At 46.6% G+C, this 24,813-nt stretch overlaps 1 protein-coding gene across 4 annotated transcripts in view; it reads right to left on the reverse strand.

Moving 5' to 3' along the window:
* The window catches only part of NUB1 (negative regulator of ubiquitin like proteins 1), a 28,156-nt gene extending 7,437 nt beyond the window's left edge, over positions 1 to 20,719 (reverse strand). For 2 of the 4 annotated variants that reach the window (XM_041001998.1, XM_041001996.1), the window contains exons 1-12: positions 20,638 to 20,687; positions 20,397 to 20,414; positions 16,204 to 16,321; positions 11,976 to 12,143; positions 10,272 to 10,330; positions 8,941 to 9,011; positions 7,267 to 7,449; positions 7,066 to 7,157; positions 5,831 to 5,937; positions 2,542 to 2,728; positions 1,424 to 1,531; positions 532 to 684 (exon numbers count right to left, since the gene is read on the reverse strand). In XM_041001998.1, coding sequence (XP_040857932.1) covers positions 532 to 684; positions 1,424 to 1,531; positions 2,542 to 2,728; positions 5,831 to 5,937; positions 7,066 to 7,157; positions 7,267 to 7,449; positions 8,941 to 9,011; positions 10,272 to 10,330; positions 11,976 to 12,143; positions 16,204 to 16,321; positions 20,397 to 20,414; positions 20,638 to 20,687 — 1,314 coding nt within the window. The other 2 variants (XM_041001995.1, XM_041001997.1) reach the window with 2 other exon arrangements.
* Between the last annotated feature and the right edge of the window lie 4,094 nt (positions 20,720 to 24,813).

The raw sequence follows: 24,813 nt of genomic DNA on the forward strand, positions 1-24,813 counted from the left end.
CTCCTGGCTCCTGACTTCAGACTGGCTCAGCTCCAGCCATTGTGGCCATTTGAGCAGTACACCAGTGGATAAAGATCTTTATCTCTCCTTCTCTCTGTAAATCTGCCTTTCCATTAAAAATAAATAAATCTTAAAAAGGAATGCAATCCCAAACTCTCATAATGGCTCCAGGGGGAAAGCCCCAGAGGTTTCTCAGGGGAAAATACAGCTTCTAGAAATATACAATGGTGATACCCAGACCGAAGGGGCATGAGAGGAGGGGGAAGGAGGGAGAGGGAGACGCTTAGGGGGTAAGCTGCCATCACAGCTGGAAATAAAACCAAGGGAAGCTCACTGTGTGAAAATTGGTGTATCTGAAACAAATTTCTTCTTGATCTACTGAAGAGTCCCCTGTCACTAATGCCCCCCAGGGATTAGCACGGATATGGATGGACACACACACAGGCAGTTTGGAAACAAGCTTGCCATTGCTGTAAGTTTCGTAACTACACCAAGACCAGGTCTCCGCCACACCACACGCTGTGGGAGTACCTCTCTACGGTTGGTAATGTGAGTGGCTGCGTGGTCCACGTTCCCGTCACACGCCCTGAGGCCAAGCCGGGCTTCCTGGGCAGTAAATCCCAACTGCAGCAAGTTGTGAACTTTTGACGGATCAATATACAGTTCTTTAAAGAGCTGGCGTGCCTACAGACAGGGAGAAACACCGGAATCACGTAACTACAGCGACACTAAAATTTATCACAAAGCTAAAACCCAAGAAAAATTAGACAGCCCACCAAGAAATAGAGTGTGTGAGACTGAACTTATTATCACTTAGTATACACGGAAACAGGCCACACTGCTGCTCGTGATAACTCATCTTCGTGTAACACTAGAGGCAGGCTGGGCTAAGTGGTTTCCACTTCCCCTTGTTTTTGTAACACTCCCTAGAATCTGAGCTATGCACATGGCATTTCTCACCTTCCTGGGTAGCTAGCTGTGGCCTGAGGGTTAAGTCTGGGTCAACGTGTTGGAGCCAAGGGAGGGCAGCCACGTTTAGGTCATCTTTCTGAAGGGGCTCATCCTGGATGCCCTCTGGCACCCTCTACTGGTGAGGCGCTGACCGGAGCATCCTGGGATGTCCCCACTGCCACTGCGGCACTAACTGTTCTGTTTACTCCACAATACTTGAGAGAGGCATCAACCACTTTGCAATTAAAGTCATTGTCTTTGTGACACTTCCTTATTACAAGAATCTTGCCTGTACCCTAACAGATACAAATACACCATGCTGTATCTGAGGGAGAGAGAACAGGAAACAGCTCCCTTTAAAATAGATGCCTATTTCCCTCAAACCACATTTTACACCGACATTACACAATATTAATAGCTACCGGGGATTGAAAAAAGAAAAGCAGGTGAACTGGGTCACTTCCGTTCCTACCTTGTTAAGGTACTCTGCGGCCTCTTCACCATTCCCACTGTGATAGTTCCGAATACCTTGAAGCAAGTAGAGTCTTAAAAACAACACCTTTTCTTTCCCACAATTTCCCTAAAATTATCGGGGGGAAAAGGGTAAAACTGTCTTAGTTCCAATTACAGGGCTGTAACACATGGCTATATTCCCTTTGTCTCCACAGGAAAGCGCCTGTAGCTTCACCATCACTGGTGGCAAATGCTGAAGAGCCCCAAGCACAAGAATATGCCTTGTATCCCCAAGCACAAAAATGGGGCCAGAGCATCTGTCTCCACCCATCTAGGACCACGGCCTTTCTGGTCAGCAGAGAAAAGGTATAAAATCCAAACAACTGAAAAAACCCTTCCCTTAGGGAAGATGCTGAGGTGTAGTGAGGTGAACCAAGTTGGGAGGCCTACATCCAGACCCCACTTCTGAACCAGCTTCCTGCCAATGTGTCAAGCAAGTAGCAGACAACGGGCCCCTCAGCCACACACGAGAGCTGGATGGAGACCAGCCCTGGTAGCTGCAGCAAATGAGAAATCTCCCTCTTTCTCTGTTACTATACCTTTCACATAAATGAACCTTCTAAAGAGAAAAGAACCTTTATTATTCAGATGTCTATTTTCTGCACTTACATCTTGTACTAGGGCCAGAATGATCATCGACTAGGAAACTACTGCCCAGGGCTAAACACTCCTACACCAAAGTAACAGCTAGATTTGTAAAATATAAATGAATACATAAATAGTTAAAACACAGTGGAGGCTGGAACCATGGCACAGTAGGTTAAGCCTCCACCAGCATCCCATACGGGCACTGGTGTTGAGTCCCAGCTGCTCCAATTCTGATGCAGCTCCCTGCATCTGGCTTTGGGTCATCCCAGTTCTGGCCACTGCAGCTACTTGGGAAGTAAACCAGCAGATGGAAGATCCCCCTAAGTTTCTCCTCTCTCTAACTCCGCCTTTCAATTAGAAACAAAAAGAGCACAGTGCATACCCCCAAGTACCCGTGCAAATAAAATCACCTTTTGTTAGCAGTCTCTAAATCCTCCCATGGGAGTAAACATACCCCTAATGTACTGAGAACACACTACAGTAACATACTTTTATGTGGACCAGGCGCTGGTGATTTTCTCCATAGCAATTTTTAAAGCATTTCTGAGCCAAGTTTAATTTTTTTTCTGCGTCATCGAGGCATTCCAGTTGCTCTAGGCGGAAGTAACACCACACAATATCCAGCTGGAGCACTGCGTAGTTATCCACTGTATCCAGCAGCTCTCTGCAGCACTCACTGGGGAAAAGTGGTTAGAAACCTCACTGTGAATTATGCAATTCTTTCAGTGCTTGGTATATTGCCAAAGATTGCTTCAAAATACAACACCAATGTTTAGGAAGGGAACCATATTTACAATCTGATTTTTCAAATGGGAAAAAATTAATTTGGGCTCAGGACCAGCGTGCAGGACCCATGTACACCCAACTACCCTGCAGGAAGCAGAACCCAGGGACAGTGCAGCAGCAGCAGCCCTCAGCAAACAGGGAGACCAGGCTCAGAGGCCACGGTCTGCAGCTCTGACACAGATTAGAATCACCAGATGTGAGCACTGTATTCTGAAAAATACTGATGTTGGGGTCCCAGCAAGGACTGAGTCCAAATGTCTTATTTCTAGATAAAATGTCACTGTAACCATTGGACAGCCATGGTTGAGAAGCTCTGCTTCACACACTGAAGAATCACTCTACAATGAATGCCTCAAGTGATGAAGGTTCTGACATGGCATTCACATTCAGTCGCATTAAGCCTGGCTGGGGAACGATGCAGAAAGTGCCAGGCTCGGGACTTGCACTGCAGCATGTCAGGCTAAGCCACTGCCTGCATATCAGAGAGGTTCTGCTTCCGATCCAGCTTCCTGCTCACGCATCTGGGTGGGCAGTGGAAGACAGCCCAGTGTCGGAGCTCCTGCCACCCCTGTGGGAGACCAAAACAGAGCACTGGGCTCTGGGCTCTGGCCTCAGCTCAAGCTATTGCAGCCAGTGGGGAGTAAACCAGTGGATGGAAGGTTTCTGTTCCTCTGTGTGTGTGTGTGTGTCTCAATCTCCACGCCTTTGCCATTCTGCCTTTCAAATAAAATAAATTTGAAAGAAAACAAGAAAGAAAAAAACAAAGTGCCAGATTTTAAATGCCTGGCTGCCTTCTGAGGACCCATGGGCAAGCTACACACTCAGCAGGATCCCAGGGACAGAGCGGAAGGTAACACAGTTCACTGCCAGAGAAACTCAGTCATTGAGATTACTTTCACATTAGACTGGGATAACCCTTAAAATTCATAATGCAAATCTAGATCTCAAGTGTTGAGTGAGAAAAGAACGTCTGGTACCATATATCACATAAATTTATAAACTATAAAAATTTTGTTTTTAAGATTTATTGTTATTTACTTAAAAGGCACAACAACAGAGAGGGATATCTTATCTGCTGGCTCACTTCCAAATGGCCACAGAAGCTGGGGCTGGGTGGGCTGACGTCAGCAGTCCCGGACTCCACCTGCATCTTCCACTTGGGTGGCAGGGGCCAAGTATTCGGACCAGCTTCTGCTGCTCCCCAGGTACGTTAGCAGGGAGCTGGACTGAAAGTAGGGTTCACATTCCAGCTGCTCCACTTTCCATCTAGCTCCCTGCTTGTGGCCTGGCCTGGCTTGTGTAGGCCTTGGGATCCTGCACCCATGTGGGAGAACCAGACCCAAACAGAAACGTTAACTTTAAGCCATTTTCACATGTCAAGTATACTTTTTTTTTTTTTTAATTGGAAAGTCAGATATAGAGAGAGGAGGAGAGACAGAGAGGAAGATCTTTCGTCCAATGATTCACTCCCTAAGTGGATGCAATAGCCAGAGCTGCACTGATATCAAGCCAGGAGCCAAGAGCCTTCTCTGGGTCTCCCATGCAGATGCAGGGTGCCAAGGCTTTGGGCCGTCCTCAATTGCTTTCCCAGGCCACAAGCAGAGATGTGGATGGGAGGTGGTGCCACTGGGATTAGAACTAGCACCCATCTGGGGATGCTGGTGTATGCAAGGCAAGGACCTCAGCACAAGTCTACTTTCTAAATGTTTAGTAACCCTGGGTAACAGTCACCAAGTTCCATTTCTCATTCAAATGAACCAGAAATCCTTAGGAAACTTGATGCCTGCTCCAGGGCATAACACTTACAAGAACAGCATGAAACAGCTCAGGCCCCAGAGATGGGACTATGAAGTCCACTGGAATAGGTCAAAGGACTCAGACGACACCTGTCAATTGCAGTACTAAAGCTTGAAACAGAAACGTTCTAGAAACTATGAATTAATACTGATGCTTAGGAAAAAGGAAACCCTACCACCACATGCTGAAGATGTTAGAAAACTTGTACATCATTCCGAAAATAAGAATACCAACAAGGAACCAAGTGTGCCTCAGCTTAGTCAAATAGTGGGTGAGAAAAAATTGTTTTCAGAATTCCAGGAATAAATGCAAAAGGATTAATTGGGTGTCACCATCGTGTAGCCTCTAATGAAACACGCATATGGGGAATGACTACCAACGTCTACTCCAAAAACATGAAACGAAAAACTGACAGGAAACTTAACCACAAACCAGACCTGCATCACATCGGCAAAAAACAGGAGAGAGAGAGAGTATCCAGATACGTTTATTACAAAAGAATAGTGTGGGGCCCGGCGCAGTGGCACAAGTGGTTAAAGGTCCTCGCCTTGCACGCCCGGGATCCCATATGGGCACAGGTTCTAACCCTGGCAGCCCCGCTTCCCTTCCAGCTCCCTGCCTGTGGCCTGGGAAAGCAGTTGAGGACGGCCCAAAGCCTTGGGAACCTGCACCCGTGTGGGAGACCCAGAAGAGTCTCCTGGCTTCGGATCGGCATAGTATCGGCCCGTTGCAGCTCACTTGGGGAGTGAATCATTGGACGGAAGATCTTCCTCTCTGTCTCTCCTCTCTGTATATCCGCCTTTCCAATCAAAAAATAATAAAAATAAATCTTAAAAAAAAAAAAAAGGCACTTTGTTAAAAAAAAAAAAAAAGAATAGTGTGCATGTTCGTAAAACTTACACAAGAGGCCAATCAGAAATACACAACAAATAGAAATACACAACAAGGCTAGTCCACGACTGCTCTCTCCACTAGCCGCTGTGTTCTGGTGGGGACCTGACGTGCAGGGCAGGCAGTGCGCTCTGTGCAGTGTGTCACCGTGCAGGGCAGGCAGTGCGCTCTGTGCAGTGTGTCACCGTGTGCAGGGGAGGCAGTGTGCTCTGTGCAGTGTGTCACCGTGCAGGGCAGGCAGTGCGCTCTGTGCAGTGTGTCACCTTCCTTAAAGCTGGTACCCAGCAAATGCAAAGGTTCCTACCAGAAATATCTGTCGGCGTCCAGCAGACACGGCAAGGCTACTCCATATTCCTTCCTTTTCAGGAAAGCTCTGCCTTTCTCATGATATCCCATAGCTAACATAAGGGCCTAGGGAAAAATGTGGATGTTAAAAAAAAAATCACCTTAAAATATCATAAACAAGTTATATTTAAAGCATTTTAATTCAAAAAAAAAGGTACAAAACCAAACATAACTCAAACCTAAAAAGCCAAAATTAAGAAAAATTATCTCATTTACATACTGAAAGCAAGCACTGCATTTAATGTGCCTGGCACTGTTCTAAGTAGCAGTTTACCTTAGTACCTGCTGCTGGTAACTTTTAAGACTAAACTTATTAGAAGGCAGCCAATAATGCTTATACTTATTCTAAAAAAGGAAATTCATTTCATGTTTTAATCAGGTTTTTTTTTCCTGAAGTAATCGTAAATTCTACTACTTCCAAAACAACTTTTAGAAGCTAACCCAAAAATTTTTTTAAGCTTATATATTTTTTTAGATTTGAATTTTATACAAGTCAGGCTCAATAACGGTTTTCCAAAGAAGCTACATCTGTTCGTGTAAAATGAGCAGTGAGTGGTTATCACCAACATTTTCAAAAAAATAAACATCAATTCACAAAGTTCTATTAAAAGTTAACTTTAACCCTTAATTTTAAACAAAAGAATCAAACAGGTGAAGGCCATTTGAAATTGTCCTTTAAAAAGGAAAGTTAGCCTAGCCCAGTCATCACAGCTCTTCACTCGAAGACACACTGGCTCCCAGCTCAGGGACTGAACTCAGGCTGTAGCTATAGAAAGCTGAAGGCCTGCTTGCCATGCCCGGTGTGCAGAAGTGCTGTCACCTCCAGCTCCCATGACAGGGATGGGGCATGAGGAGGCAGCGAGGGGCTGGGACCACCTGCTGCTCTCTCTCCAGCCCCGTAGTCTGATCCTCACTTAGGGAACACATCTCCCTAGGAGAGGAAATCAAACCAAAGCTGCAGCCACAGGGAGCCAGTGGGTCATGTCACTGAGGCATGGCAGAAAACGACTGCTGTATACAACTCACAGCACACTACAGGAAGCTGAAGCCTACCGCACGCAACTACTCACCACACGGCTCTCTTCTCCACTGACAAGTTTGGAGGCAAACAACTGTTTCTCTCATGACATCCCCAAGGTAAAACAACTAGAAAGCCACTTCTGTTTCTGACTACAAACCCAGACAGGTACTCACCTTTCTTTCTGACGGGGGAATTCGGATTGATCTGCCCGTCTGATTAGTTATATCTAAGTATGGTGTCGTCTCAGGATCCACGACCATCTCAGCTGCAAACACAGGAGGAACCCCATCAGTGCACCAGTCAGCGGCCTGACGGCACCGACGCCCTCCTGCCACCTTGCAGCACTGCAGGCTGTACGCCCCAGGTCCCCATACCTCTCTCTGCAAGGATCTCGAGTCCTCGCTTGGTCCTCTGAATCTGTTTTTCTTTTAATTCAGCCTCATTTTGTTCCTCTTCCTCCACCTGGAAGTTTTTCCGCACGTCCTCTTCAGACTGTTTTAACTCAAGTACCATCGCTTTTACATTGTGAGTCACTCCTTGTTCTTCAAGGCTGTTTTCTGTAAAAACCCAAACTGCCATGTTATCAAAAGAACCATCATATCAATCAGGCAATAGTTCATTTTTGGTATTAAATGAAATACAGAACCTGTACTAAACCTGCACTAACATCTGCAAACCACCATGCCACACATCTGTTAAGAAGGTGCTTAAATGGGCCCAGAGGGTAGCCTAGCGGCTAACGTCCTCACCCTGAATGTGCTGGCACCCATGTGGGTGCCAGTTCTAACCCAAGTGGCCCTGCTTCCCACCCAGCTCCCAGCTTGTAGCCTGGAAAAACAGCTGAGGACGGCCCAAAGCCTTGGGGCCTGCACCTGTGGATCACTAGGCAGGCTGTGTGGCAAGGGACACTGGACGAAAAACAAAACTGGTCCTTAGCCCGTATAGACTAGAGTGCCTCAAAAGTCACGGAGAAACAAAACCAAAAGGTAAATTCATTTTGGTACTAAAATTTTTGAAATCTAAGTACAGTGTCTTCATAGCTGGCATTTTTTTCAGGAACTTTTTGACAGCTCCACATACACATTTAATGGGAAATGGCTAGAGATGGGATGCTAGAAAGGAAGGCAAGTATATCCACAGGGGTCATAGGATACCACACCAAGGCAAGAAGTGTGAACATGACTCTGGAGACCACAGGAACCCACAGCAAAGCGAGGAGGCTAGGGGTGCCTGCCTCAACTGCTACAACAGCTCACGTCCCCCCAAGTACACACGTGTTTCCTCGAAGCACACTCCCCTTCTGCAGCCAAAGCGATCTTTAACACAAAATATGACCACGTGTCACTGCCCAGCAGAAATGCCTTCTCATTGCTCTCATGTGGGAGAAGGCTTGTCTAGCCCAGGGTTCTCAACAGCAGCACTTGAGATGGCTTGGGCCCACAGTCCCCGCGGGAGGGTTGCCCTGCTGTCTGCAGTAGCTGGCCTCCTGCACCCACTCAATGACAGTAGCACAACTTTCCTCCAAATCACTACAACCAAAAATGGCTTCTAGCCGTGTCAAAGTGTCACCCCAGCTCCGGGTGACAAAACTGCGCCTGGCTGGGAACACTGCAACAGGGTCCAGCAGCACTTCTGCCTGCCCTCCATCTCTGCAAAGCGCCTCAGTTTTCGCACTCAGCCTCAGTGGGCCTCTCACTGGGAAGCTCTCTTAGTCTAGAACATTCCCCACTACAACCTGTCCCCTGGTGTCTCAGCTTCAGCTCTTCTCTTTCAGGCAGAATTTACTGGAGTCCCTCTCATTCTCTCAGTACATCTAGATTTCCACTCAGCAACACTTCGTCAGATCAAGAGTCAGTATCTTTCTTTTCCCATTAGGAAACAGCATATAGCAAATACTGGAAAGTTATTTTCTATTACACATTCTTATATTAGTAAAAGTCCAAAATAATTGGGTTTGGATTGTAGGTGTCATAAAGCCAAGAAAAAAACAAACTCATTATTTCTGTATTAGTTTGTCTGGGAAAACTTGCATACTTGCCATAACATACCTAGTTGGAGCTGTTTCTTGTTTATGACAATTTTGATATAATTTTCTTGAAATCCAAAGGTTTCAGCTATTCTGCAAAATAATAAAACCAGTGAAAACCATAGGAAAACAATGCTAGTATCCACTAGAAGATGTTAAACATGATAGTTGTTTTGCACCTCTTACTCAGAGACACTCAGATATCAACCTGCTCACTCATGAACATCACTTTACAAGAAAGCTGGCCTGGAGCAGGTAGTCAGCCGAGCAGCAAACACGCCAGGGTCCCATATCACAGTGTTGGGGCTTCACTCCTAAGTCCAGTCCCTAATTCCAGCTTCCTGCCCACAGAGACCCTGGGAAGCTGGGGGTCACGGTTCAACTAATCAGGATCATGCTATCCACATTGACAACTTGGACAGAGTTCCTGGTGCCCGGCTCTGACCCTTACTGTGTGGGCATGAAGACAAAACCAGCAGATGTGGACTCCGGTATATAAAATAAATACATTTTATAAAAATTAAAAATAATTCAATAAAGCTAACTTAACAAACAGCTATTTCATAGTGTATAAGAGATGGGTCCTTCCCCAGAAAGTGGACATCACGGTGTGATGTGGCTGTTTTCATGGGAAGGTCCCTGCTGTATGTCAGGAGAAAACCTGGCCCTTCTCCCCTCTGTGGAATCCTGCGAGGAGCTCCTACGGAATCTGTCCCAAGCTCTCTGCTATTTATGTGTGCTAGACCAATGACACATCCATCCAATACAATCAATGCAACAGCCTGATTGGACCAAAGAAGAAAAAGAAAACAATAAAAATTAGTTGACAAAACCCACTCTATGGTTGGTTCTGGCAGCAGTTCAAAATACTTGTCACATAACAATTTAACAGCAGAAGAAGTAACTGCCCAGGCCTTCCAGTTAAGACTCCACGAGTGTGCTATAGTCAGGTCTACTTTTCCTAATGGCTGGTCCAACAGCCTGAAATAAGCTAAAACACTGTGCTGAAGGTCAAGGCATGCTAAGGATTACACTTCAGAACTAACGATGTGCCAAATACCAGGTTGTCTGCTATCTCTATCACTCACATGTTCCTTCCATTCAAACATGAACTGTGTACCTACTATTTGCTGGGCACGGACGACTCATTTGATCCGAAGTTACACCAGGAAGTAAAAAGAACGAAGTTCTATGTACCACTTCCCTACACATCTTGAGTCCGAGTAAGTTCTTCCAACTCAAAGCCTCTATTTCCTTTTCTTAAAAATAAAGATAATGCGTGCCCCACCTATCTTACAAAATACCACAGAAGGAGGAAGTGAGAACCTGGGACACATACCCACATATACTTACTTGGACCTCAGTTCTCTGCCACTGATATCCAGTCGGGTCTCCATCAGGTTCTTCCTATCCTTTTCAAAGCCAATACAAACAAAACAAAATTCACTTGAATGTAACACTTTCTGGTGTTATTACATGATCTATGAAATCAGGAAAGCTAATGAGAAGACATTAGCTGAAGGGAGGACACTGGTTAAGAACGAAAAAAAAATTGTTTCTTCCACCTGGAGAAACAATTTAGAAAACATAACCCAGATTGTCATTCAGGGGCACCAGCAAGGCCCACCAGCAGGCAGGGATGACCAGTGACCACCAGCAAGAATTATAATCAAATTTCAGGGCATTCCAATCATCCCCCAAATGTCATAGTGCACCCCCTAACTTCTTCCCTTTCCCTGGCTCCCAGGCCCTGCAGGCCCTCAGCCTTCTGCTGCCCCTACAGGCTTTCCTATCCGCAACAATCCACATAAATGGGATCATGTAATGTAACATGCAGCCTTTTGCACTCAGTCTGTCTGTGGTTCAACTAACCTAACAGTAACAGAGTTCCACTCTGTTAACAGTTTTCTGTCACACGGCTGCACTGTACTCTCCCAGGCTCCCACTGAGTAACACTTTGGCTACCGTGCATAGTAGTGTCAGGAACACTTATGTGCAAGTTTCTTATTTCAGGGTACTCCAGAAAGGCTGTGGAAAACAGACTTAAAACAAAGGTATGGGCCCAGCATGGTAGCCTAGTGGCTAAAGTCCTCTCCTTACATGCGCTAGGATCCCATATGGGTACCGGTTTGTATCCTGGCTGTTCCACTTCCCATCCTACTCCCAGCATGTGACCTGGGAAAGTAGTAGAGGACAGTCCCAAGCCTTGGGACCCTGCAGCCATGTGGAAGATCCAGAAGCTCCTGGCTCCTGGCTTTGGATCGGCTTGGCTCTGGCCATTGTGGCAATCTGAAGTCCACTGTTTATTCACAATATACATTTTTTAAAGATTTACTTATTTTTATTGGAAAGTCAGATACACAGAGAGGAGGAGAGACAGAGAGGAAGATCTTCCATCCGATGATTCACTCCCCAAGTGAGTACAATGGCCATTGAGTGCTGTGCCGATCCGGAGCCAGGAACCAGGAACCTCCTCCACGTCTCCCACGCGGGTGCAGGGTCCCAAAGCTTTGGGCCGTCCTTAACTGCTTTCCCAGGCCACAAGCAGGGAGCTGGATGGGAAGTGGGGCCGCCGGGATTAGAACTGGTGCCCATATGGGATCCCAGTGCATGCAAGGCAAGGACTTTAGCTACTAGGCCACACTGCCAGGCCCAGAGAATATTTCTCTTGCTAGAGTCTGCTTGCAAGTGCTGGCATCCCTATGGGCTCCAGTGCATGTCCTGGCTGTTCCACTTCCCATCCAGCTTCCTGCTTGGGTCCTGAGAAAACAACTGAGAACGGCTCAAAGCCTTGGGACCCTGAGACCACATGACAGACCCGGAAGAAGCTGCCTGGCTCTTGGCTTTGGATCGGCTCAATTCCAGCTGTTGTGGCAACCTGGGGAGTGAAACAGCAAACAGAAGATCTTTTTCTGTCTCTTCTCTCCATAAATCTGTCTTTCCAATAAAAAATAACAAACCTTAAGAAAAAAAAAAGGCTTTAGCTTTTGTATAATAAAAATAAATAAACCTTTCAAAAAAGAAATATTAATAACAAATGGGGGTGAAATTACTCACTCTTCTTAGTTTGGAAGGTAAAAACACCTCAATTCTAGCAATTCCTGTTGTTTTATAATTTTCATTTCCTGTTCCACGCTCAACTGCTTTGCAACGTATTTCTTCTATTATCTTTTCTACTTCATTTTCACAACAATCTAGCCTGTCAGAGTATTTCTTAGCAAGGTCCTGCGGAAAGAAATCAGAAAAAACAGATCAGTACAGCATCAACTCCAACAGGCCAACAGAACACAGACTAGGCCAATACTCAAGTATTTCAGTACAGCATGTAGAATATTAATTGCTAGGTCAAATGCTGAATAGTTTTCCTTTTTTTGCTTGTTTAATATTTTTTTAAAAATTTATTTGAAAGGCAAAATGATAAAAACCTTCCTGTGGCCAGTGCAGGGGCACAGCACATTAATCTTCTACCTGCAGGTGCTAGCATCTCAACGGGGACATACTGGATTCCTGACTGCTCCACTTCTGATCTGGCTACTAATGGCCTGGGAAAGCAGCAGGGGATGGCTCAAGTCCTTGGGGTCACTGTACCCACACGGGAGGCTGGGAAGCTCCTGGCTCTCAGGTTCCAAACAACTCATCTCTGGCCACTGCAGTCATTTGGGGAGTGAATCAGCAGATGGAAGACCTCTCTGTCTTTGCTTTTCCCTCTCTCTAAAAATCTGTCTCACACATAAATAAATCTTGAAACAGAGAGAATCCTCCATGGACAGGTTTACACCCCAAATCCCTGCAAGTGATGGGCTGACCTAAGCCAAACCCAGGAGCCTAGAACTCGGTCCTTCTTCCCAGCATGGGGGGCGGGGACCCTAGTCCTTGAGCTACGACCCACTGCCTCCGGGGAAGGCGCTAGCAGGAAGTTGGAACAGAAGTGAAGTAGGACTTAATGCCCAGCACGCCATTGCACATACAGACACCCCAAGAGGCTTAACCTGCAATATCACAACCTGCCCAATGGAAACCTGTTAAACAATGGTACCTACTGAAAAATTATTTGCCACGAACAGCCTCCAAATCAAGAAGGAAGCTTTGCAAGATTTTAGGGGCCTCCCAAGAAATATGACTAAGCAATTACACCACAATGGAGACATGGTTTTCCCCAGACAAAGAATCCCTGTATCTGAGACCTAATGTCCCATTAAAATCCTACAAAACAACAACTCTCTGAAAAACCCTAATTCCAAAGTGCCATTACAGTTATAACGCATTACTTACTATGTCCCACTTAAAAATGATGGCAAAAATGCATATTTACAATAGGGAATATATTCAAGATAGATATATTGGGGCCAACATCATGGGGCAGCATACAAAACTACTGCCAGTGGAGCCAGTAACCCAAATGAATGTGGGTTCGACTCCCAGCTGCTCTACTTCTGATTCAGCTCCCTGCTAGTGGCCTGGTAAAGCAGCAGAAAATGGCCTTAGTGTGAGGACTCCTGTAGCCACATGGGAGACCCAGAAGCAGCTCTTGGCTCTTCTGGGTGTGGCAGCCATTTGGGCAGTGAACCAGAGGATGGAAAATCTCTCCCTGTCTCTCCTCTCTCTGTAATTCTGCCTTTCAAATAACAATAATTTTTTTAAAAAGAAAGATAAAGTTATAACACAGAAATCAGAATATTTTATTTTTGAAATAACATAAGCCTATTCATAATGCATTCTAATCATGACATTTAAAGTATTTTCAAAAGTGCATTTTCCCCAATTTTTTCATTTGATTACAGTTCTGCACTGCCTAAGGATGATGGGCAGCGATTCCCTAAGACTGTCATGGAGTCGAGAAGCTCCTCTGGCCTACTGACATCACAGCCTCTGTGACAAGGGGGACAAGCAGGTCTGTGGTAATGCTGTTTAACAAGCCAGCCATTTAAAAGCAGAATGCATATAAGTACATACCATGATGTTTGCGATTTACACACTTCCTGTCCTACACTTGCATCATTACTTTGGAGCATCTTCTGCTTATGGAAACAGTGTACTCCAGAACAGCACGCTGCAATAGGCAGCAGCAAGCTCAGATAGCTCCAGCACCTGCGCTGCTACACGCCTCATTTGCTCGGGTGCTGGATCTAACTATATGCTGTTTTGTTCAGCATGAGCATAGGGAAAAAATTAATACACAGCACAGATGTGCAGCAGACTACACACCTAGGTTTGTACAACAGCAAAACCATCTCAAACTGCGTCTCAAAACAAAACCTTGGTAAGTGACACATGACCGTAAACACAGGCTAAACATCCGTAACCTGACACTTATATCTGAAAGCCAACATTTTTTAATGCCACCATTTAGGGGAGCATTTTGGATTTTAGATTTTCAGGTTAGGGCTGTGAAACTGGTGAAGCACAGGCCAATACTCCCATACCCGAAAATCAAAAACATTCTGGTACCCAGCTCATCACAGGGCTCCTCACGCCACACACTCCTTTCAACCCAGGAATACGTGTCATTTTCAGCCCCAGGAAACATATATGTTTTTTTAATCCATTTTAAGATAATCTTCTAGAAAATCTAATTCCGTAGTGAGGGGTTTTATTTCCTCCCTCCTGATGCCAACTGGGCATCTTACCATTCAATTTTGTCACTAACTACGTAGACAGCAGTAGATTCCACAGGGCCCAGGATTCGGGCCCGTGGAACACTCACCTCAGGCACCTGCTGCCCACTGTCTGGTTCTCCAAGTCCTCCACACTTCTAGCCACAAAGCCAAGGATTCCTGAAACCTCCTTCAGCTTCAATAATGTGTGACAGCAGTCCAGAGAAACACTAAAATTATTGTTCTAGCTTATTCCAAACCATACAAATGAACACTTAGATGAAGAGGTACCAAGCTAGGACTGGAAGGCTCCCCTGTACTGCTGGGGTCTACACCCTCTGGGATCCGGGTGTTCGCCCGTCTCCGTCACTCGGGGCACTGTACCGAACATGATCACGTACACAGGCATCATCGATTAACACAGGCATCATCGATTAACGCCATCTCTTGACCTGCCCATCCCCCAAAGCCAGGAGGTAGGGCTCGAAGTTCCAAGCACACAACCACGCCCTAACCTGAAACTACAGAGACCAGCAAGCCTTGTTGAAACACGAAACACTCTTACCACTCTCACCACCCAGAAACTGACAAGAAGGAAATGTTTTTGTTTTCACAGCACCCCTAGTTTCCAAGCCAAAAGGATTATACAAAACAAGCAAATTCAGAATTAAGGCTGGAAGGTAGATTGTAAAAATGAAAAGTGAGCAGCCTGCCAGAAACACAAACAGAACTAGGATCCTGACAGTGTGTCACCTTCTAAGGGTGTCACCATGTCACCACACAGGGCAACAGAATGCCTTCCTGACAGTCCTCAGTCTCTGAAAATGTTTGTTTGGAAAAAAAAAAAAAAAAAAAACCAGCCTCCTACATGGGCACCAGTTCATGTCCCAGATGCTCCGCTTCCCATCCAGCTCCCTGCTTGTGGCCTGGGAAAGCAGTTGAGGACGGTCCAAAGCCTTGGGACCCTGCACCCAAGTGGGAGACCCAGAAGAAGCTCCTGGCTCCTGGCTTCGCATCAGCACAGCTCCAGCTTTTGTGGCCACTTGGGGAGAACCAGCTGATGGAAGATCTTTCTCTGTCTCTCCTTTTGTCTGTAAATCTGTCTTTTAAACAAAAATAAATAAATCTTAAGAAAAAAATAGTGTTTCTACCAACTTCAAATTTGAAGCCAACTTCAAATTCTAAAAACACACCACCATAAAATGACATTTCTAATGCCATAAAAAACTGTGGCACAACTGTTAGAAAAACACACTTTAGAAAAATGACTGCGTCACAGCAGGTGATGAGAGCGGACGGGACAGAGAGCCCACAAAGACAGCCACAGACCCCACTACACCCGGGCATCGGCACCAGGGCAGCCACAACACCACATCAAAATCAGAGGAGCAATTTCATGTCACGCAGTGATGGTATTAAAAATAGTATCTGCAGAAGAAATTAAATAACACTCTCATGAATAAAATATTAGTAAACAAAAACAAGCTTGTCAGTTCCTAGTACTTGCTGATCAAATACGCTTTGGAGTATGCCAAATGCTGTGTGCCTGCCTGGCATTTTCTAATGATGGTGGAATCCTATTTACCAGGGAGATTTATAACACTGCTCATGAAGACTATTTAATTTTTTTATTTATTCAAAAAGGCAGAGAGAGACATCGTTAATTACTTCTTCTTCTTAAGTAAAAATACCTTTAATGCCAAACCAACTTCTTTATTTTCATCTGTGTATGGAGGTTTCCAGAGCTGAATCCTGTCTTCCCTTAAAAACTGGGTCAATTTTGCTTGAAGATACTTCTTTTGCGCCATCCTTGAAACAAAAATGTACATTAATAAAACCCCATACCACATTTAACAATGTGTATAAATTGCCTGCTATATTGGGCTGTTTGTACAGTAAACAAGAGTTCTCCTCTACTCCTCCTCATTTACTCCAAATCACTAATACGGTTTTATTTATTTTGCTCTAGATTTTTAAGTACACACACTTGGGACTGGCATGGTAATACAGCAAGCTGATCCTCCACCTGTGGCATCAACATCCCACAGGGTGCTGATTTGGGTCCCGGCAGCTCCACTTCTGATCCAGTTCCCTGCCTATGTCCTGGGAAAGCAGTGGATGAAGGTTCAGCTCCCTGGGCCCTGCACCACCATGAGAGACCTGAAAGAAGCTTCAGACTGGCCCAGCCTGGCTGCTGTAGCCATTTGGGCAGTGAACTAGCAGATGAAAGGTTTTCTCTCTTCCTTTCCTTCTGTAACTCTTTCAAGTGAAAATAAATCTTTTAAAAAAAAAAAATAGACACTGAAATATATACAATTAAATATACACATGTTGCAAGTGTAATATAAAATATATTTGGCCTAGAGGTTTAAGACAGGCACGCCGCATATCTAAGTGCCAGGGTTCAAGTCTTGGCTCTAGCTCAGGACTCCAGCCTCCTGTCAACCTAGACCTTGAGAAACAGCAAAAACGATGGCCCACTGTCACTCTCATGGGAAACTTGAATTGGCTGGATTCTTGGTTCCCGGCTTCCCGCTCCACCCAGCCTCAAAAGCTGCACGCATTTGGGAGGTGAATCAATACACAGAAATTCTGTCTGCCTCTCACAGGAAACAAAATAATCCAATAAAACATGTTATTTTGTTTTAAAAAATTATTCTTATTTATCTGGAAGGCAGAGTGGCAGAGAGAGGGAGGGAGGGAAAGAAAGGGAGGGATGAGAGAATCTTTCATCCACTGATTCACTCCCCAAAATGGCCACAATGGCCAGGGCTGGGCCAGGTCAAAGCGAAGAGGCTGGAACTCCACCTGGGTCTTCCACAGGCTCAGGAGCCCAACCACTTGGTCAATCCTCTGCTGCTTTCCCAGGTGCACAAACAGGGAGCTGGGTGGGAAGCAGAGCTGCCGGGATAGAAGCAGGCACTGTCTGTGGCTCAGCACACAAACACGGCGTGTACATGCTGCGTCCCAATGCCAGTGCCAACACATACACAGCAAGGACACAGCAAATACTCTCATAGTTCTTAACCTACTATTATCCTGTGATCTGTGAGAAAAAATACAGTATGATGAACCCTTACGTTGTAATCCCTTATGCAACTCAACTTGTAAATGTTCTCATACTTTGGCTAATTTAATATAAAATAGGTTAGCACTATGACAGCTAAACACAAAGAAAAAGCTGAATTGAACTGCGAAATGTTCACAATTGAACCAGCACAATGGCCTAACTGGCTAATTCTCTGCTTCAAATGCCACCAGCCCATACAGATACTGGTTCATGTCCTGGCTGCTCCTCTTTCCTTCCAGCTCCCTGCTTGTGGTCTAGCAGAGCAGTCCCAAAGCCGTGGGACTCTCCTCGTGGGAGAGACCTGGGAGAAGCACCTGACTCTTGGCTTTTCATTGACTCCGTTCTGGCTATTGCAACCATTTGGGGTTGAACCACCGAATACAAGATCTTTTTCTCTCCTTTGCTCTGTAAGTCTTCTCTCCAATGAAAATAAATTTGTGAACTGTCAATAATATTAAATTGAAAATTTAAAAACCTAGGAAAGTTTTATATCTCTTATGATAACAATAGCCCATCAAAGTGCATGAATGAAATCAAACACAGTTGGATCATCACTTTAGTGCTGAAAAAAGCCCCAGGCCCTAGGTTTGTAAACAACCCGGCCCATCTAACAGAAGGACAGTGACACTGGACTCTGCCCTGTCAGGGAGCTCCCTGCTGCTCGTCTGCCCCTGCGTTAACATTCTCTTCCACACCACACCCAACTGCATACACTTCACAGGTGCTACCCTGCTGCTTGAAGCAGCTAGCAGATGTCAGGGCAGTGCTATAAGGTCTGCCAAATCAGAAAACTAGGAAGAAAAACACAATTATTAGTTCCTGAATGATAACGACAAGCTCTAGAGAGTGAAAGAATTAGTACAGGTAAGGCTGATGCTGGGCCGAGCAGAAGCAACTCCTGAAGCAGCAAAGTGCGTGGGAGGACCAGGAAGCTTCTCCCGGGCCAAGAACACCAAGCAGCAGACCCGTTCCAGGGCTCTCTCTCCTTCCAGCCTCCCTCTGGCCACAAACAACAGAAGAAAGCTTCTAGCCTCAACCATATCTCTGCCGAGGTCAGGCAGAAATGTTTCAAATGCCCAGTGTGCACAGATCAACACTCACCATGATGACTGAAGAGCTGCCGCCTTCCCCCATCTCCCACGTCCCAGTGCTGCATGCTGGGCCATTTCCCTCACATGCTCTCCCTGCCACATGGCGGGGGTCCTGGGCTGTCTCCCACCAGGATATTCCATATCCTTCAAGATCCAACTCACCCAATTTTAAAATCAAGTCTAGTAGATTAAGTGTATTTCATGAATAACTTTAAAAATCATTTACTGGGGCTGGCACCATAGTACACAGTAGGTAGGCTAAGCTTCTGCCTGCAGCACCAGTAACCCATGTGGGCACAACTGCCTCACGTCCCACCTGTTCCACTTCCCATCCAGCTTCCTGCTTGAGGCCTGGGAAAGCAGTCGAGGATGGTCCAAAGCCTTGCAACCCTGCACTCGTGTGGGAGGCCTAGAAGAAGCTCCTGGCTCCTGGCTTCAGATCAGCCCAGCTCCTGACATTTCAGCCCATCGGGGAGTTAAGTAACAGATGGATGATATCTCTCTCTCTTTTTCTCTAATTCAGCCCTTCAAATAAGTAAGTCTTTCAAAAGAATTACTTTATAAAGTAGAACAACAGACAGGGAAGGAGGGAGACAGGCAACTGGCACTAGCTGGGAGTGATTAAAGCCAGGGGCTGGGGACTGCCTCGTGGCCTCCCAGGCACGGCAGCAGAAGCACGGCCACTGGTACTTGGAACCCCAATATGGCTCCAATATGAGATGCCAGCATTGCAAACAGCAACTTCAAATCATGGGCCACACCATCAGTCCTTCAAAAAAAAAAAATCTGAAAAAGAAAAATTTAAACCTACGTTGTTATCAACTGAGGGTGAGAAATGAGAAATTGAGTCATCAAGAGGGGGAGGAGGAATCAACACAACCAAGGTGCCTACTGTGTGCATCTTGAAGGAATCCCAACAGGAACAAATTGCTTTACAGCACAAAGCCCCTTAGTATCTGCAAGCCGGGGCCTTCCTACCTCAGTGCCAAAGCCCACCTTGCACCCTACTCAGAGAGCTGCAATAGTTCTGAATATCACAGCCCGGGGGCTCCATGGGGTGGGCTCGTGGGGACTGATTCCGGGAGCCAAGCCATAAAAAAGGGAACCGTCCACACCTCTCCCCAAAGAGGAACCTCCAGGAAGCCCTTCTGCAGCCCCAGGGTCTGCGAGTCAACCTCTAAAATCCTGGAACCTTACACAGCTTCCCTGATGGAAGACAGTGACGACGGATTAAATCAAACGCAGAAAAAAAAAAAAATCAACTTTCGATTTTTAAATGGAAAAGTTCTGCATGCCCTAAAACATTCCAAATAACCAGGACAAACTTCTCAAAAATCACTGCTTCAACCTGAATGTGAAAGGTTTCATTTTCACTTTCGGAACGCCTCCATTGCCCCTGCTTTGTGAACCAGAGATTTTCAATTATACACACACACACACACTGAAAAATATACCAAATTTTCGCCTGCGAAAACAAGAAGTAAAATCTTGTGCTAAAAAAAATAAGACAACAAAGAGGTGAGAAATACAGAAACCGAGAGAAAATGAATTGCTTTCTGCTAAGGAGCAGAGAAAATCCGGCTTTCGAGTGCAAATAAATCCCACATGATAATTATTTCGGCACAAGTGTTACGAGTCAAGCACGATGGCTCGTCGGGTTGATTGTATTTATTCGCACGTTCCCGAGGGTCCCCCACAAAACCACACGATGTGTTTTAAATACCCCCACCCTGCCCACTCGGCGGCAAACCCAGGGCCGCGGCCGGCCAGCGCGTCCCGCAGCCCGGCCCCGGCCCCAGCCGGGCTCCGCAGAGGGCCGCTCACCTCCGCCGCGGCAGTGTGGCCCGCCCGGGGACGGCGCCGCGCACCGGGACACCGACGGGCACCGGGGACGCCGACGGGCGCGGCCGAGGCTGTGTCGGGACCGCTCCGCCGCGCCTCCTCACCTGCGACACCAACGCGCCCGCCGCGACCCGCCGAGTGCCCGGATGAGGCGGCCGCTGTTTGTTTTCATTCCGGGTGAGGACAGCCCCGCCCCCGCTGCCACTCCGCCCTCGCGCCGCCCGGAAGAAGGAGTGTGTGTGTGTGGGGGGGCATAGAGGGTGGGGGTCTCACAGGCGAGCTAATAGAGGTGGGCCTGAGCCTGGGTGGGCGGGGCTGCTAGTGGGGCGGGGCTAGAGCGAGTAGGGGCGCGGCATAGGCAATGCCTGGGGATGCAGGGGTGTGGGTGGGGCTGCTGCCTGCCTGAAGGAGGCGGGGCTAGGATGAGAGGGGGCGTGGTACAGGCAATGCCCCTTGGCTGGAGGGCTGTGGGTGGGACTGATGGCTGAAGGAGGCGGGGCTAATACGGAGGCGGGACTAGATGGAGAGGGGGCGTGGCAGGGGCAGTGCCTGGGCCTGGCGAGCTGTGGGTGGGACTGATGCCTGAAGGAGGCGGGGCTAACGTGGAGGCGGGGCTGTGCTAAGCGGTGTAGGGCCCCGGGGGTTGAGTTGGAGTCTGGACTTGGAGTTGGGTGTGCTGGGTGGAAGTGTTGTCTGGGCGGTGCTCCAGGTCCAGGAGTCCGCGAACCTTCTGCACCGGTAATATGCCCCAGGTCCGAGAAAAGTGAACCTTTGTTTCTCCTAGAGCCAGGAGAGGACCCAGGCATCTTGAGAGAAGGATAGGTCCTTATCTCTGGGACCCCCGCCTCCGCTGAACTGTCTTATCTTCTCTGTGAAAATCTGCTTTGCCAATAAAAAATACATAATAAATCTTTTTTTAAATGTATTTATGTAGTTGAAAAGCAGAGTTAAAGACAGAGAAGACATAGAGAAAAAGCTTCCATCTGCTGATTCACTCCCCAAATGCCCGCAGCAGCCAGGGAGGCCACACTCAAGCCAAGGAGACCAGACACTCCACCCGGCTCTCCCGTGTGGTGGCAGGAAGCTAGATTAGAATCATGGGATAGCCAGGACTTCACCCAGGCACCTGGATACAGGTGGCATCCTCACCCACAATGCTCACCTCCACATTTGTTTATTCATTCGTCACTGATGGACATAGTTCTCAGATTCTGGTTCTTATGCACGGCAGTGCCGAAAATGCCGACTTTTCATACGTGAACATGTGTTTTGAGTGCACTCAGGTGTGTGACTGGGAGTGGATCACATGGCTGCTTTTGTATCCAACCATTTGAGGAATTTCCCAGCTATGTTCTAGAACAGCTTTTCCGTTTTCATGTTCTTACTAGCAATCTGTAAGGATTCCAGTCTCCCCACATTTCTGCCAAATTCTTTCTTGTTGGTTCTAATGGCTCTAGAGAATGCAAAGTGATATCTCAGTGTGGTTTTGATTGCCTTTTCCATAGTAACTGGTGGTGTTGATTATTGGGGTCCCTCGTCCTGCGAGCAAGACTCCGACACCGTATAGATTCTTCATAAAGTTTATTACGTAAGACTTCAAGCGTAACGGCAAAGCGAAAGCAGTTACAACATATCGCTTGGCTTGCGCATAAGGGAAATCCCGTACTATTATTACCCACAGTTTTTATGCATAACATAAGCCAATCCATATACAGCTCCTCACATCATGCGGGGAGCACACCAATCATGACTCTGATCACGTGCGCATCACGCAGCTTCCATGCGTGCTCGGCCCAATCCTCAGTAACTTCCTAAAACTTGTTTACCACCTCTGCGCCATGAAGCGACGGTCACAAGCGCCATCTTAGGGCGCGCCTCCGCTCTCCACAATTGTTGATCTTTCCCTGTGTTCAATGGGTGTGATTGCTTGCTTTGTAGTTTTTCTTTTTTTGAAAGACATATTTACGGAGAAGAGAGAGAGATCTTCCATCACTCCTCGAAATAGGCAGAAGCAGCCAGAACTGAGCTGAACTGGCATCAGCAGCTTCTTCCCGGCCTTCCCCATGGGTACAGGGGCCCAACAACTGGAGCCTTCCTCCGCTGTTTTGCCTGGTCACAGGAAGCTCGATTGGAAGTGGGGCAGCATGGTGCCCATCTGAGATGCTGGTACCACAGGTAGATGATTGGCCTGCTACATCACCACGCACCAGCTCTTCGCACACAGAGACACTTCCAAAGCTTGGCCGGAGTGGAGTGGGGCAGCACTTGGTATACTGGTTACTTTGTTGCCAGAGTTCCCAAGCCCCATGTCGAAGTGCCTGCGCTTGAATCCCTGCTCTACCTCGGATTCCAGAGTCCCCCCCCAGCGTATACCCTGCAGGCAGAAGGGAACACTTTCCAATCTTAAAAGCTAAATTTAAGTCCCCCACGATGGCTTGATTGGCTAATTCTCTGCCTTTCAAGTGCCAGGATCCCATATGGGCACCTGTTCATGTCCTGACTGCTCTGCTTCCTATCCAGCTCCCTGCTTGTGGCCTAGAAAAGCAGTAGAGGACAACCCAAAGCCTTAGGATCCTGCACCCATGTGGAAGACCCAGAAGAAGCTCCTGGCTCCTGGCTTTGGATTAACTCAGCTCCAGCTGCTGTGGCCGCTTACAGCCACTTGGGAAGTAAACCATCAGACAAAAGATCTTTCTGTCTCTTCTTTTCTCTGTAAATCTTTCTAATAAATAAATAAATAAATCTTTTTTTTTTTTTAAAGCTAACCTTAACTGCTCCAACAGGATGTAATTGTTTTGATTTCCTAAGATGGCTGTGCTGGATCTAGGTACCACGGCTGGCCCTGCTGCCAAGAGCCCCACACCACCTGCCAGGGAGAGGTGAGGCACCCCTCATCCTGGTGGCTTTCTGTCTTCCAGTGCAGATGTCTGCCCAGAACACGCATAAAACCCACTTTAAGGAAGAGAACAGTGATCCCGAAGGCACCGTGTCTACCGAGTCTCCCCATCCATTGTGCAGATGACTGTGCAGGGAACGGGAGCGTTACTGCTTTCCCTCTTCTCATCCAGCAAGTGACAGTGCTCATTCATGGCCCAGCAGGTGCATATGAAGCCAGAAGGTTTCTCAGTCTTTCCAAATAACAGAGCAGCTTCCTTTGGAAACTCAAATACAAAAACATTGAGTCAAATCGTAGGCTGTGCTTCCTCTCTCTCAAGGTGCGTATAAACAGAATGTTACACAGATTCTTCTGTCACTTTGGAAAATATTTGAGAACTTCACCTGTTACTGCGTAGAGACAGATCTTTCTTTCGAATGGAGCAATTTACATTCTCTTAACCCTGGCCTAGAAACGGCATTTAGCTCATGAGAAGGGTGGCATCTCGACAGAGAAAAGTCAGTTAGGGCTCAGTGTGATAGCATAGCAGCTAATGTCCTCACCTTGAACTCACTAGGTCCTGGCTTCGGATTGGCTCAGCGCCATCTGTTGCAGTCACTTGGGGAGTGAACCATCAGATGGAAGATCTTCCTCTCTGTCTCTCCTCCTCTCTATATATCTGCCTTTCCAATAAAAATAATTAAGTCTTAAAAAAAGAAAAAAACACGGAGAGGTCAGTTAACTCAGAAGGGGGCATATGAGGCTAGCGCTGTGGCATATCAAGTTAAGCTGCTGCCCTCTGTAGCGCCAGCATCCCATGTGGGCACCAGTTCATGTCCTAGCTGCTCCACTTCCAATCCAGCTGCCTGCTGATGTAGCTGGGAAAGCAGCAGAGATTGACCCAAGGTCTTGGGTTCCTATATGCATGCATGAGACCTACAAGAAGCTCCTGACTCCTGGCTTCAGACTGGCACAGCCTGGATGTTAGCCACTGGGAAGTGAGCCAGTGAATGCAAGACCTCTCTCGGGCCCTCTTTCTCCCTAGGTAACTCTACCTTTGAAATAAATGGAACAAATTTTTATGAAAAAAGTTTTACCAAAAAAGGGAGCATGGGAACAACTGAACAATAATCTGATCTGTCCCCAACATGTGCACCAGGACGAATTGATGCCAAGACCGGAGAAGATCCAAGCAACCACATTTTACAATGTGAAAAATAAGATGGCAGAAATTCTAGGGAGAAAGAGAGAGTGAAAAAAACCTTTTTAGGCTAAGACACAACATCTGTAAGACACAAAATAAATGTTATGACATTTTTTAAATTGCACTTAAAATCTTAAATGGAAAATGCAGTGAGAAAATAGGGAGACATTAACAATTGCTTTATAGAGAGAAATCCCTTTAAATATACAGGCTCTGAAG

Source organism: Ochotona curzoniae, unplaced genomic scaffold, assembly GCF_017591425.1.
Source record: "Ochotona curzoniae isolate NIBS_2020 unplaced genomic scaffold, NIBS_Ocur_1.0 scaffold_2476, whole genome shotgun sequence".
NCBI classification, from domain to species: Eukaryota; Metazoa; Chordata; class Mammalia; order Lagomorpha; family Ochotonidae; genus Ochotona; species Ochotona curzoniae.